At 35.0% G+C, this 15,317-nt stretch overlaps 1 protein-coding gene across 23 annotated transcripts in view; it reads right to left on the reverse strand.

The window, feature by feature from the left end:
* MEF2C (myocyte enhancer factor 2C) overlaps positions 1-15,317 on the reverse strand; it is a 139,628-nt gene that overhangs the window by 61,890 nt on the left and 62,421 nt on the right. For all 23 annotated transcript variants that reach the window (XM_032676816.1, XM_032676817.1, XM_032676811.1 and 20 more), the window contains one exon: positions 6,136-6,339. In XM_032676816.1, coding sequence (XP_032532707.1) covers positions 6,136-6,339 — 204 coding nt within the window. The remainder of the gene's footprint in view (positions 1-6,135; positions 6,340-15,317) is intronic.

Here is a 15,317-nt window from a genome sequence, read left to right on the forward strand (position 1 = left end):
CCTATAGGGCTTGGTATTACTTTGTTCCCTGCCATTTTAACATATAGGTCTGTGAAGATTTCCCTGTGTGCTGTAAAACACAAAGGATGAGCAATCTGCAGGGAGAATTTCACATGTTCAGAACCTCCCTTCTTCCTCTTAGGGGAAAATGCTGCTGCAAATGGCACACAATTCTTTTGCTATGTACATACTGTTCTTCCAAATACAGGAGTCCACTGGAAAAGGGAAAATACTCTGTAAAAGGTAAAAGGTCAATTCACCAGCAGTTACTAGAGCAATGAAGATGTATGACCCTATGCAAATCAGGTTAAAAGAACAATGCTAGATGTTCATTATCGATAAAAAAGAGTCTATAATGTGTAAATTATTTAACAATGTGACATATTATTGCAAATTAGAACCATCCTCTTTTTTTTTTTTTTTTTTTTTTTTTTTTTTTTTTTTTTTTCTTTTTTGCCATGGCAAACCTGCAGCTGCATCACAACGGCCCTAAGATAACTAATCTCCTAGAGTAGTTCAGATTAATTCTTGATGAAATCTTCACTATCACTATGCAATAAAAAGCAAGAGTTCACTCAATTCAAGTTTTCCATACTTACCTAATTTCCATGAGAAAGGAGAGGGAAAAGAGGATAGAGGAGCATCGGGTGTAATGGAAAATCAATCCCTAACAGTCAGACTGAAAGAGCAAGAGACGAGACAAAGGAGGGTACAACCTGATGACACTCTCAAGTATGTCCTGGCATGCAATTGGGAGAAGATTAAGAAGGATGAAACTGAGGATGAGTTGAAGATCAAAAGACTCTCAAAAACTCAAAAGTCTGTCCTTGGCAAGAGAGATATAAACATTATTTGACAGAAACAGTATTGATATATGTCATATGGAGAATCATGTTACTGTATTATCACCTTATTTTGCAACCTGTTCTACTGTGCCATATCTGAAGTAGGACTGTAACTAGTTTGAGCTAGGACCTGTCAGTGTACACTAGAATACAGCAAAATTGTAAGAGTGGGCAGAGAGGTGGGTGATAGGGGATAATACGCTTGATATATATTCATGTGAAAAAAACCATGCAGAGTAAGACAATGTACAGATGAAAAACCAAATGAGGATAAGGTATTATTGAAGTAGAAAGATATCACACTGTATTGCAGAAGCTGACATCTTCCTATTTGTAAAAGTCTATGCTGAGGACCCTGAAATCCTTCTAAGAACTGGGGGGGAGGGTGGAAGAAAAAAAAAGAAAAATGAGAAATAAAGAAGTAGTTGAAACCAGACGCCAGAAAAAGATACAGCCAAAAGCAGATAACAAGAGAGATATTTCAGAAAAGGAAAAGACACTGAGCTCATGGGAGAGCTTTTTGTAAGGTAAAAGACAGCTGCAAAGATCAGACAGATGTGTGTGCATGTGCACAAAGTAGGAGTTTTACACAGCGAATTTTGCAAAATTAAGAGATTTGGCAGGTGATCAACACTCATGACATAGAACCTAAGTTAGCAAAGAGAAAGATGAAAGAAGTCTGTGTTCCTCTTTTTTCTCTACTAGTGACTAGTGGTATAGCAGAGGGGAACTGAGAAGGTGGATGGATGTTTGTCTGAAAATGAAGATAGGTTTAATGGGATCAATTTGAAAGGGCTGACCTAGTAGGAGAACTTGAACTAAAGGCAGTGACCACTGAATCAGCAGAGGAATAGAAACCAGTTGGAGAAAGAGGGACAATAATAGCAGCAGGGTCAAAGAAATTAATGGATTGGGGGCTTAAAAAGAGCTGAAAGATAAAGTGGTGAGTGATTTGTGGAGGAACGATTTATGAGCACGCAGAGCAAGGACCAGGGCATTAAACTCAGTATCTGAGAAACTGAATCAAAATCAGGACTTAGTGCAAACTCACTAGAGGTCTGCTAAAGCTGAAACTGTAGCTGATGCTTTGACATGAAAGAAATGACAAGGAAAAAGGGACAGTGAGAGAGAAAACAGGCAGGAAGTTTCATCTTAAACCAGCAAAGGCTTGATGGCTTAGCTGAAGAATTACAGCATATTTCTGTAACATCGTTAGGGCTCTAATTCCATTGGAAGTCAAGATGCAAACATTTCCCACTATTCTTGCTATGAAATCTGCCCCCTTCAATCTGAGGGCGATGTCCTTTATGAGCTCCTAAGCAGTGGACTTACAGTACTTGATTCTTGTTAATCAGAGGAGTGTGGCAGTGAAATATCACTGACACAAGCTGTGTTACAATCACTTACGTTTTACAGAAACAAGGAGAGGATCTGGCCTCATTTTTAATAAATACAAAGAATGCATAATGCACATACTCAGCTGCTGTAATACTCTGACATTTTCTCTTCCCCATCTCCTTATTGCCATAAGAAAGTTATTGCCTAGTTCTATGCAACTGTGCTGAATATATTATTGTTGGTATTTACATACACACTTGGAAGGTAGCATAAATAATAAATTAATATTTTTCCCCAGTGTTGAAGGAACTCTGCACAGTTTCTGCTATTCTTTAAAAGAAATTACTGTACCCAGTAACTAATAAATTGAAGGAAACTAATTAATTGAAGGAAAATTGTGGTGTGAGTGGTTTGGTGGTTGAGGACATAAGGCTTCAGTGTGAAGAATCTAGTTATCTCTAAACAGAAGTCTCAGAATACAGAAGTCTCAGAATATACCCCCGCCCCAAACTAACACATATCTTCATACAGATTTTGGTAAGACTCAAAATAATTGTCACTCTTGCTTGAAATGGATAAACTTGAGTGTTGAATGAAAATATATTCCTCTTCATGAGTACACAATGACTTTTAGTTACCTGTGTATGTTGTATGTTGTGGCTGTGAACTGAAACACATTCAGCTGGTAGATAATTTTTGTGATGTGAAAAACTCAGATATACCAAACTGCCTGTCAATCAACACCATGTTGAATGAAGAAATTGGAAAACATCATCTCACTTATATTTATTACACACAAATAAAATTGTTCCACGTGTAAAAAAAGTATGAGCTATTTATTTAAAACATTCGAAGAAAAGAGCTCAAAGAATAACGGGAACTGGGCTTTACAATTCTCTTGATATTAGCCACTCCATTTTTCATCAAGACAGATTTATTGAGATCATATATCTATAAGTTGGGTAGGACCAATTTTCCCCTGAAAAATAACGTAATGAAAAACATGTAACGTTGGTTAGATGTATGACATTTGCTGTCTTCCGATATTTTAAATAACAAGATATGGCCTGAAAACTCACTCCTTCAGAAATGCTAAATGTAATTAATCCCAGTAATTAAACTGAAAACATTTGCTTAATAAAATTAACAGCTTTAGCCAGATCTAAATGAAAAGTTATGCAATTTTTCTATTTGAATAGCAGTAGTTTAACTCAAAAGTAATTAGCTACATATTAGAGAACTTTTAATTTTCTTTGAATACAGATTCTTCCAAGAAACTATAACACCTTCTGATGACTGATAACATGGTTCTACCAGAACTGAAAAGTAACTAAATAGTTAATATTATGCTGATTGAGAACAGAAACTGGATTTTAAATTGAAGACTTTTATACAGTTGACAGATATATTTCAAATTTTAATAAATCTAGATAAGAAAGTTTTCTTTCTCTGTGCAGAAATCTGTGAGTACAGTTATGCCCCTTTCTGCTGAAATATAGTTATTGAACAATTGTAAATGATCAGATTTAGTAATACTGTCTGATTCTCAGCTGCTGTTGATTGCTCAGGAAGAACAAGATTAAGAACTTGTAAATATGTAATCTAACCGTCTGAAAGTGAAAAGAAGATGGACTCCTTACAAGGAAAATATGTGTAATGTAGTCAGTTTAACTGATAAATTAAAATATTTAAATGTGTGGCAGATTTCTATCCTGTACCTAAAAATATACCTAAACTACATGAAGAGTCAAACCATTTATCAGATTGTATATTTTCAGGGGGTCTATTCCTCTTCTATACTTGTAACTACGATGTTAAATACCCAGTAAAGGCATGATAGTCTTGTTCAAAACCTACACCCTGTAGAAGTACTCCTTGGATCTTAAAACCATATCAGTATGGATGCAGCTTAAGTATTCTATGTTTCAGGCAAAACATTGAAAAATATAACAGAAAAACAAATTCAAAACAGACAGAACATATGGAAAAACTATAAACATTCACCTAATTTGGCCTCTTCTGCCTATTGTTAGGTTGTTCAATTTAAATTACATACTTTTACTTTCGTCCCTGTAAAAAGGGATGCCCACCAAACCTTGGGTATAGCCAGAAAATTACACATCTGCATTCAAAATTGCCTATCCAAACTGGCCCACTCTTAATGCAGAAAGGAATTTTGCTGGTGTAGTGAGTGCTCTTTCTGAAAAATCTAAAAGTTATAACAAAATAGACATTTATTGGAATTTTAAATTTTAACTCAGGTATCTTTAAAAACCATAGTCCTCAAGATCAAAAGTATTCATTCATTGTAAAGCAAGCAATAAATCCCTAACTGGATTACTCACCTATTTCCACAAGAAAGCCTGCAGGAAGAAGTAAAGATATCACAGGAAACTTTTCTGCTAAGAATACTCTGGCTTTTTGCCACTAGAAGAGGACGGGACATTATTTTGGACACAGAATTTGAATTCTGTTGGACATGGGCTTAAAAAATCTAAGTGACAGGAAAGGCTTCATGTCTATACAGAAGATTCAAAGTAAGAGAGGAAAAGAGATGATGGAGAGGAGGAAGACATTATGCACTTTCCTTCTAGTCTTACATCACATAAATTTTTGTTCTGCTGTCAGAACCTCACCCTCTTCTAATATGGGAGAAAATCTGGGGGGAAATCATGAAGGAAGTAAAAGAGTATCTTCCTAGATGGTGACATATGGATAGACAGAAAAGTGATATATATTCCTCGGTGCAGTTTTTGCCCATCTATGGTGGTGTGCCTCTGACTCTTTGTAACGTGTAGCAATGTTCATTTTTTATCCATAAAAAACATTATATGTAAATAACTAACTTCCTTACATTGCTAGTCTCAAATGCATGACTAACCCAGGTGAAGAATCCAAAAGCATCAAAATCTCATTTGAGACAACATATAAATTCTTTCCAAATCTGAAACTAAAACCTTTAAAATCTAAGTGCCAAGGTATTCAGGAATAAATTTTCACTGACTTTTAACTTTCCAATACTTTTTAAAATTATAATATTATAATATTGGATGGCTAATCACTCAGGTGCTTTGAAAATCGAAGTTGTATAGGTCATATAATCCATTTCTTAGATATCACTGTGAGAGCTTTGCTATAGCAACAAAATCATTGAAGGCTTCATGTATTTTGCATAGCTTGAATCCCAATGTGATTTTAAAGCAAACTGACTTTTCTGCAAATATTAGAAGCTTAAATTTTAAAATTTTATTTTTTATTTAATAATTTTCTGTAATTGTAATTAAAAATTGCCCTATATATTTACAAAACCAATATTTAAAAAGTGTTTCTAGCATTCTGACACTAGTGCTTTGATATCATTACTATTACATTATATTAATAGCATTCTGTATGTTGTAGCTGAAACATTTTTATTGTGTAGATTGTAAGTAAATTTTTCTTGCATTTTATTAAATATCCTTCCTTTGTAAATAATCAAAAAGCTTAAAAGGGCAGTTAAATGCCTTAAAGCAGTGGCTCCTAATCTTCTTTCACATCTTTTATAATGTATTTTTAGTTCCTCCTGGACAGGCAATATTATAACTTTTGGAATGTGGAGACAAGGTATGCAATGTTTTCTGGAGAGCATGTGACTGGGGGAGACTAGGAGACAAAGGGGAGATTCAGCTGGTAGGTAATGGTCAAGGCATGGAGAGGACTAATGGGACACAGGAACAAAGCAGCACAGAAAGCTGGACAATAGGGAGCCAGAGATCCCATTGCAGGAGTTTCTGTGAGACTCAGCAGGATAAAATTACTCACAAGACATAGCTTTCTTTTAGTCTTGGCTTCACCACCTCCAACCTCCAAACCAATACATTGTCCTATTCTGCTCTCCTGCTGCTATGTCACCTGAGGGTATGATCTACTCACTTGGAGCACCTCTATCTCAGAGCAATACATGAAGTCTTACCTCAACAATATCTGAATTCGTTCGACTCTCATGTGGCTCGTTGTACTCGGTATATTTCAGCAACACTTTGTCCATATCAGTGCTGGCATACTGGAACAGTTTGTTGGTGCTGTTGAAGATGATCAGAGCAATCTCACAGTCACACAGAACACTCAGCTCATAAGCCTTCTTCATTAACCCAAATTTCCTCTTTGTAAAGGTCACCTGGAAAAAAAGCAAAAAAAGTCCATCAAAAACCCACAAGTTACACTCTGTAGTCCTTCTCCCTTTTTTCTGCGACTGCAATAGTCTTTGAATAGAATATGTTCAGAAGACAAAGGCATAAATATAATTACAGTTACAAATAGAATACATATGTGTGTGTATGTGTGTCACATAAGGGAGGAAATATACGTAATTATCACTGCACAAAACTTGAGGTACAGGTAAGGAGAATGAGACATTTTCATTTAGTGGTGCTATGAAGTGTTGATACTGTATCTCTCTCTAACTTCTAAATTCAGATACCCTTTAGACTGCATACATCCTTACCATCAATATTTAAAAACTGCATCTCAGATTAGCACCTGTAAATAGTTTGAACATGTGCAGTCAATTCTTATTTTTGATAGAGATTGACTTCGATTTCAAACCCCTCAACTCCTGCTAGATTTGAAGCAAAGAAATCATTTTATACAGCATTTAAGTAGTGTAAAAGAGATACATTGTTCATATAAACATGTTCACAATAGTTTTGAAGAAATATAAAGTGTTAAAAATTCAAACATTCATGTGAGAAATGAGAGTTTTAAAACATGAACAAAGAACAAACAAAAGCTGGTCGGCCAGTCAGACTTTTGAAAAAAGGTCTTTTCTAACCACACAGCAGATTTTATTTCATTTCAAGCTATATCCTTAGAAATATGAACTGGCATTTTTTAGTACAAGGGGTCATATTACACAGGAAAAAAAATAGGGATGGTCTTATAAATTCTCAGAATGCCAGTGAATGCCCAGACATCATGCAAAATCCAGGTAGTATGAAAAATATAATTATTCAGTACAAACCCCTAATTTTCCATGGGGACTGCTTTGACAATGAAAGATCTGCACATTAAACAATTTTTTTTCCTCTTTTTTCCTCCATTAGCTTACAAGTTCCAGTAACACATGTGACTCGAAATAAGAAACTACAAAAAGCTGTTTAATTTAATTATATGGTTGAATTTATCTCCTTCTGTTTCTTCATATGTGCAATTTCCATTAAATATATGTGATTCTTTACACATATTTTATTCTCTAATAATTTTCAGTGACAAGGATTTTTAAGAAAAAAATATAGTTTTGCTAAGCCTATAATTACTCATATTTAGCACACAGTCAAGGTACTTAATAGGTCAAGGACAGGCACACAACCAAGTTTATAGGTCTGCCTAATTCTGCACTTGTTGCTACCATTACCTGTACACCCATAAGCAGTGGCATCGTTGCACTTTAATGCTGAGGTAAGAAGATTCATCTGCACACGAGTCATATGGCTGCTGTTTTATCTTGTCACACTCCTAACACAAGTTAATGCTAACTGCAATCCCAGACTACCTTAAAATCCCAGCATGTCAGGCCATGGAAAACGTGATTTTTAAGTATTGCTAATCCCTATTTGCTAGACCATCTTAGAAAGACGAGGTTCTGTGCCAATACTATGAACACTTATTCTCCCAAATGTATACTGAATGTTATTCCTCTTGCTGTAAATTTCATTTTAGCCTCTGTCAATGTACTGTAAAAAAAGGTGGATTGGCATTAAATACAATTATTCAAGCATTGTAAAAACACATTTTCCACAGCACTGGTCTCAAGTATGCATAATTAATAGTTAGTTCTTTCTAAATTTTTCTATCATGGCTTTTGATATTTGGAACGAATAATGAGATAGGTAATAAAACTTCACTCAAATTCTACAAAAAAGTTAAAAAAAAAATTTAAAAGATCCTGTCTTTAAAATACTCCTTTAAACTTTTTTCTGATTAGAGAAAATTGCAATGCAATTGTTGAATCATATAAATATGAACTTGTTTTAGAAATCAGTAAACTTGCAGAAAATAAAATGTACTAATTCAACATATTTTCTGCATCTAACATGCCTTTCAATCAACTTTTTGACCACAGCGTGTTAGGTGGAGTGTCTCTGTACAATACGGTTTCTGTTGCGCAGAAACCTCTGCATTTAGCATGTTATAGCTTTTCACCATCAAAGTACACCCTAGTACAGAAATATCCTTAAAGCCACTGTTTGTGTTTACTGTTAGATACTCCTAAACATTTAGAAAAACCACACAGCTGTGCTGCACAGCAGATACTTATTTCATAACACTTATCACCAGAATGATGCTGGTTAGAGTTCCTTTTTTTGGAAAGTGGAAAAAAAAAAGAGAAAAATAAATCAGCTAGATCTTTCTTTTCTCTTTCCCTATTATATAATCTTAATTGCTCTGAATTTGATTTGGTTTTAACTCCTTGATTTTTTCTAATATTTTCTAAATCTATCAGCTAATGCTTTCTCTAACTGCTGATAAATGAATTTAAAACAATTGTATCTATTACTGTTTCTGTGGTGATGTGGAATACTAATTTTTAAATGTGCCATTCATAGTGGTTTATCTTTACATATATATAATACATATATATCTATGTATACATATAAATTTATTATGCTTTTACACCAGTTTATGGTAGAGGTGAACTTGTATTTTTGAATGTATAGTGAAAGGTCAGGTCAGTAACTTCAGAAGAGATTAAGAATACTCTTCAAGCCATTTTAAAAAAAAGAAATTATCTTTTTTGATACATTCTTCTATGTGGCTACATAACAAAGATGAATACACCATATGCTAAAATATTTTTGTGAGCAATATAAGTAAAAAGCATGTTTATTACTTAAATTTTTTGGCTATGAATTTGTTCATTATTTGCTATGTTAACCATACTCACCCACACTAAAAGTATCTAATAAATATTGTTAACAATATTCTAGTATTGCACAAGTTATCCTGAGTGGTAAAATTTAGCATAAATTATTTAAAACATCTGTTCTGTTTTGTATAGTTGGAAGGCAGTGTGCAGCCTACACTTAAGAAGCTCTGATTACACTTGAACCGACTTAGTGCTAAGAATGAACAAGACACACATATCGGCATGAATACAAGCTGTAGCTACAGTACCAAAAAATTAGGTGTTTATATAGTCTTGTTATTATATATTGTGTTCAAAGTTCTGTCTTGATAGCATCATATAACAGCTGACAATGTTACTTTGTCATTTGACATAAAGAACACTAGTGACACTGAAACAAAATACACATATGAGACAATTCATCAACATATTTTAAAAAAGGCATCCAAAAACCACCTATGTTTCAATATTTCTTTAGTATTTAAGTTTTTTCAGTAGCAAGAATCATATTGCTACCTGGTTCACAAATTCACTTCTCTATAGGAGAAGAATAGGCAATTTAGGAAGTCCTTCTCTTTTTGAGATATTTTATAATAGTGTGAGAACTGGAAAAAATGGAAGTGGAGTGGAGGGACAAAGTGGAACAGATAAAAGGCTTTTATCTGTTATCAATCATTTATCAATGATCTTTAAAACCTTTTTAAGCCCATGTATATAAAGCACTGGGTTTTAAACAATGACACAATTTCTAAATACTGGTGTGAGGTGCTTTTTTATGCATAGTTTCATATGTATTGCAAAAGGAATAGTGTGCAGAAGGTACCACAATTATTTCTGAAACCTACAAAAATACCCTAAAGTCATCCCTTCATATTAGCTGAAAACCCACTAGTCTACTGCACTTGTCTTAGCTGTATGGTTATGATAGTTATTTAATATTTATTTATTTATTTATTTATTTATTTATTTACTATTTATTTTAAATTTAAGTGCCCTCCTAACAGGAATGGCAGTACCAAGAAGTTTCTAAAGCCTGCAGCATTTTTGTATATGAAGAAGCATTAATTCTGATGACTTGGTATGCTGTGAGCTAATCAAGATGCTGCTTGGTTACAAAATACCGACAATGAAATAGCCAACTTTTAACTTCCTTGTTATAAATCGAGCTTTTTATACATTTTGGATGCAATTCTAACTAAAGGTGAAACCCACGTGCTAAGGGAAAGGCACTGACAAAGGAGGATTTTTAAAAGAATGCTTTTCCCCTTCAACTCTGGCTCTTCAATTTCATGGAAATGCCTCTCACATGGCATAGTCATTGCAATATCTGCAAGTGGAGCTGTAAACAGCCTGAAATCAAGTGTGTGTATCACACACTGTGCTACGTTCCATTTAAAGGGAGCAGAGGAGACTTTCTTGTTTAATCGCTAGTAAGTTCAAGTTACTTAAACTATATAAATTAGAAAGTAATGTTGCTTGGTTGCAAGTACAAATCGTTCATCTGTTGAAATTTAAATTTATCTTTATGGGTTATACTGGCCACTGATAATAATCTTTATTTAACTAAATTTGTAACAACAATACTTCTGATAGATCTTAAGGGATCAGTGAAGAAACAGTCACCATGTGGTCTTTGCTTTTTTTTTTTTTTTTTAATAGGAGTTAGTTTTGAATTAATATAGTTTAGTTTAGGTTTAGGTTTAATTCAGGTTCTTCCAGTAATTTTTCTGAAATCTCACATAATATGAGAGAATGAACCATAACATCACTCCATATTTGTCACTAATAGTCACAGCATGTGTGCTAACATTTTATGTTTCCAAAGTAGCAGTCCTGTGATCTTTCAAGTAATTCAGTCCAAACAGTGTCAAAATATCAGTGCTCTTCTTACTTCTTCCTATTCTGATTATGAAGATATATAGCTGCTGACATAGAAAAACGAGAGAAACAGGGAATTTGCACATAGTCCTTTTCATATACATTTCCTGCCATTAAATATGTGAAAAACAGGGACCACTGATGCACAGAAATATCTGACAGTGGCACTATCCCATCAAAAAGAAATTTTATTCTGTTTGTCCTTATTTCATCTGGAATGTCTAAATTTCTGATGTAGGGACTAGAGCAGGCATGGTAGATACAATGTATGTGACAAATACCAGGTACTACAGGAGCACCTCGAGCTCGAGTCCTGTGTCCAGTTCTGGGCCCCTCAGTTCAGGAAGGATATTGAGGTCCTGGAGCAGGTCCAGAGAAGAGCAACGAGGCTGGTGAAGGGACTCAAGCACAAGTCCTATGAGGAGAGGCTGAGGGAGCTGGGGTTGTTCAGCCTAGAGAAGAGGAGGCTCAGGGGAGACCTCATCACTCTCTAGAACTCCCTGAAAGGAGGTTGTAGCCAGGTGGGGGTTGGTCTCTTTTCCCAGGCAACTATCAGAAAGACAAGAGGGCATGGTCTTAAGCTGTGCCAGGGGAGTTTTAGGTTAGATATTAGAAAGAATTTCTTCACAAAGAGGATAATCAGATACTGGAGTGGGCAGCCCAGGGAAGTAGTGGATTCTCCATCCCTGTAGGTTTTTAAGATGAGACTGGATGTGGCACTTAGCAACATGGTCTAGTAACCACGACAGTGTTGGATCAAGGGTTGGACTTGATGATCTCGGAGGTCCCTTCCAACCCAGCTGATTCTATGATTCTATGATTCAATTTACCTATATTCAAACATAAGTTACGTTTGTAAACAAAGCCATGTGTAATCCAAGGGGCTTTTCACTAAAATGTCACTAAAAGGCACCTAAACCTATCCTGTTGAAGCCCCAAGTAACTACTGGAGAGGCAATTGCTCTTGTCATGTTCTTTCTTCCCTTTCCTCTTATTTGATTTTTGCTTAGCTCTGTTTGTCACATGAAGAAGTCTGACTGCAACAATCTTTACAATAATCCTCAATGGGACTGGGAAACAGTTCCAGTGCAGGACTCATTCTGGACAAACCTTCCTTTATGCAAAAGCTGGCCATGCCATATTAAATGGAAGACCCTTTAAAGAGCAGTGAAGGACTTTGATCAGATTGCTTCCATGTCCTTATAACCCTCCAGCATAACTTACAGGATGAGATAGCAGTGATTTATGCTGGTAAAAGAACAATTGTCCCGGAAAGCCTCAAGCATATCGAGCTATGACTTGCTGAATAGTCCAGACAAAGAGGAGTTCTAAGAGGATGCCCTAAAATTGCAACCATAACAAATAAAATGTTCATGATTAACTAATATAAAAAAGAAGGTTTTGTTTGTTACACCACATTTTTAGAATCTTTGTGCATAAATAGCGGATGAAATACTTAAAATAGTAATACTATTCAGTCTGCCCAAATCCAGTACATGATGGTGGATCTCTCTTATGAGTTTTTCCCTTGTAAGAAAAGAGAGCAGGCATAATTGAAAGATTTCTTAATTAACAGATGATACAGCAAGTCAGAAATTAGTAGGTTAGCCAGTATCAATATGCTTCCCATTTTAACTTACAAATTAAGATCTAAAACAAAACAGGGTCAAACTTCTGATGCTTCATTTCCTTTTGTTGAATCAGAGAGATAAGATTAAGTTCATTATAGACAGATCTACAGATATGTACATATTTTAGTCAAAAAACATCATCTTAGAAACACAGTAGCTAACACAATACACAAAAAAGTTGACTTTTTTTTTTTTTTGTATGCTATCACCAGTTCTGGCAGGTACAAATAGATGTTTATTGTAAAAAACATGTTTACTAGATCTGTGCTGCTAAAATGTTCATAAGGTAAAGGTCAAAGAATATTTCATTCCCTGCTGAGCAAATGGTCAGGAAGCACATTTGTCTGCATTTCCTGTCATAACAGGAAGAGTGTAACTTCTTCCTCTCCACAATGGCTTCAGTTCTGCTTCCCGCCTCCAGCTCTTTCTTCCCCAGGGCTTTCCAAACCATTCCTTGCAAGACAGCAAGGCTGTGCCTGTGTCGACACTATTTTTCAGCTCTACTATGTTGGCAGATCTTTCATTCACCACTGCACTCTCTTTACTTAGCCTTCTTGCTCACATTTCAAATTAAAAGTAATTTGACCTAAATATTTACCTTATGCTAATTCACTCCAAATTATGCTCAGAACATACATTTGTAATACAAGCACATTTAAACCTTAAATATAATGCATTCTAGAAATTCACAATTCAGTTCAGTAGCATTTTTAAAACTTTACTTCTCAGGTACTCTGGCTTAACATGAAAAGTGCTACCAGAATTGTACAGATCACAAGAAATTAGGAGTCACGAAAACTTGGGGTGTAATTCTTTGCTTACAGAAACATAACTTTACCTCTGAAAAACCAGGGCCAAGGCCTAACCTTAATGTTACATTCCAAGCATATATCTCAGTGTAATTTAATATAAGCAAGGGAAGGAATTAAAATACGTGAAAGATAAAAAGCATGTGATGTTTAAGACAAAGGTTCATTGAACAAAATTATGCTTAGTTGCATAGTCAAGCAGTTATGCTTTCATATGATAACATTTGCCTGGGGGAAAGAAAATAAAATCTCATATACTGGATAAAATTAAGACACCCCATGAGGGAATACTGAAAATATACGGAAATTGGTGGAAAAAACTTTTCTATCCAACTTGCACTCATGTTAGCAGTAATACTCAGGGTTCTGCACTATTTCTACAGGGGAGCTTCTGATTTAGACGATAGTCTCTTACCCTTTCCTTTTACATAGAACCGAAACACAGATATAAATAGATACATGGGGCTGAAATTAATTTTGAAACTAGCAGCATTAGGTATCTAAGTCAGTAGAACAAATCTAGGTCTTCCTGCAATTGGTCATTTCCCTCTAGGATATTATTCCACTGCCCCATAACCTCACTTTACCTATCTGCTTTGATTTGTTCTCTATTGAGCTGATAACTTCAGTAAGTCTTGGTTTATAGCTTTACAGATTTGCTGAAATCAAAGACTGGTAAAAAGTCTGTACATGAAAAAGTTACACAGTAAGTGTTTGTTACTGTTATACCCCACTGAATTACACACACACACACACACACACACACACACACACACACACACACACACACGATACTTTAAAAAGGGTGGATCACTGTTTAGGCACCTTCATATTAAAGTGCACAGTTCCTATGGTATTTAATAACAAGGTCCCAGTTGCTCATTACAAAATTGAAAGAAGTGTTTTGAATGGTGTGCAGAATCATTACTCAGGTCAATTCAGTTTTAACTGTGAACCTTCGCAAAAAGGAAAAAACCGTGGAACTAATGAGTAAGATGATCAGAGGGACAAAAAATGGTGAGATCTCATATTTCTTAATACTAACTGCAAAAAAAGGGGGATTAAAGCAAGAGGGTTTACCAGAATTGATACCAGAATATTATCAAGTCAATATACCCTCATTCCTGGGTCAATGTACCTCTGGATTTAGCCCACAGACCATGGATTTAATGAGATATTTTGTTAGTGACCTTGTTTAACAGTAATACAATATCATTTATGTCATTACAACTATTTATTTTAGGCCTGGACAGCCCTGCCTGGATGGCTGCAAAGAGAGTTTCAGATAATCTCAGTCTAAAGCAGACCACAAAAGGCTCTCATTAAAACAAAAAAATGTTACAAACTGATTAAAACCAGAAAAAATTCAAGGACTTTTCTGAGGCAGATGAATGCAATTTTTCCTTCATGTATTGACCATAATAAAGGTAGTTATATTATTTCTTTCAAATAAGAAAACAAAGGGAAATAAAGTTCACACATTTTTCCTTGTTTTACTTATTTTTTTTTTAACCAACCTAGAAGTCTTCATAGAAGCATTCTCCAATCTGCTTGATTGGAATTTCTGCAGAAAGAACTTGTAGCAGTCAGGAACTTCTAGCATGAGATATCAATGCTAATGTTTTTGGCTATTGATCCTATTGGTGGTGCACCTAATACCATGTGAGCAGTCATAGCCTGCTTGAATGGGCTGTTGACAAGGCTAATATAATCACATGAACCTGAACAATAGTACTAGGGATTTATTCCACGTTTATGAAGACTTTATTATCCAGTGTCACAAGAATAAAAAGAAAGCTGCTAGTCACATTGGCTGCTTATAACAGCATTCTCTTGAGAGTTTTCATTCCCATTTAATATCATGGTGGTAACTAAACTACACAAATAAATACACATTTCCTCTAGCTCTGGCAATTATTCATACTCCTTTTAT

Source organism: Chiroxiphia lanceolata, chromosome Z, assembly GCF_009829145.1.
Source record: "Chiroxiphia lanceolata isolate bChiLan1 chromosome Z, bChiLan1.pri, whole genome shotgun sequence".
NCBI classification, from domain to species: Eukaryota; Metazoa; Chordata; class Aves; order Passeriformes; family Pipridae; genus Chiroxiphia; species Chiroxiphia lanceolata.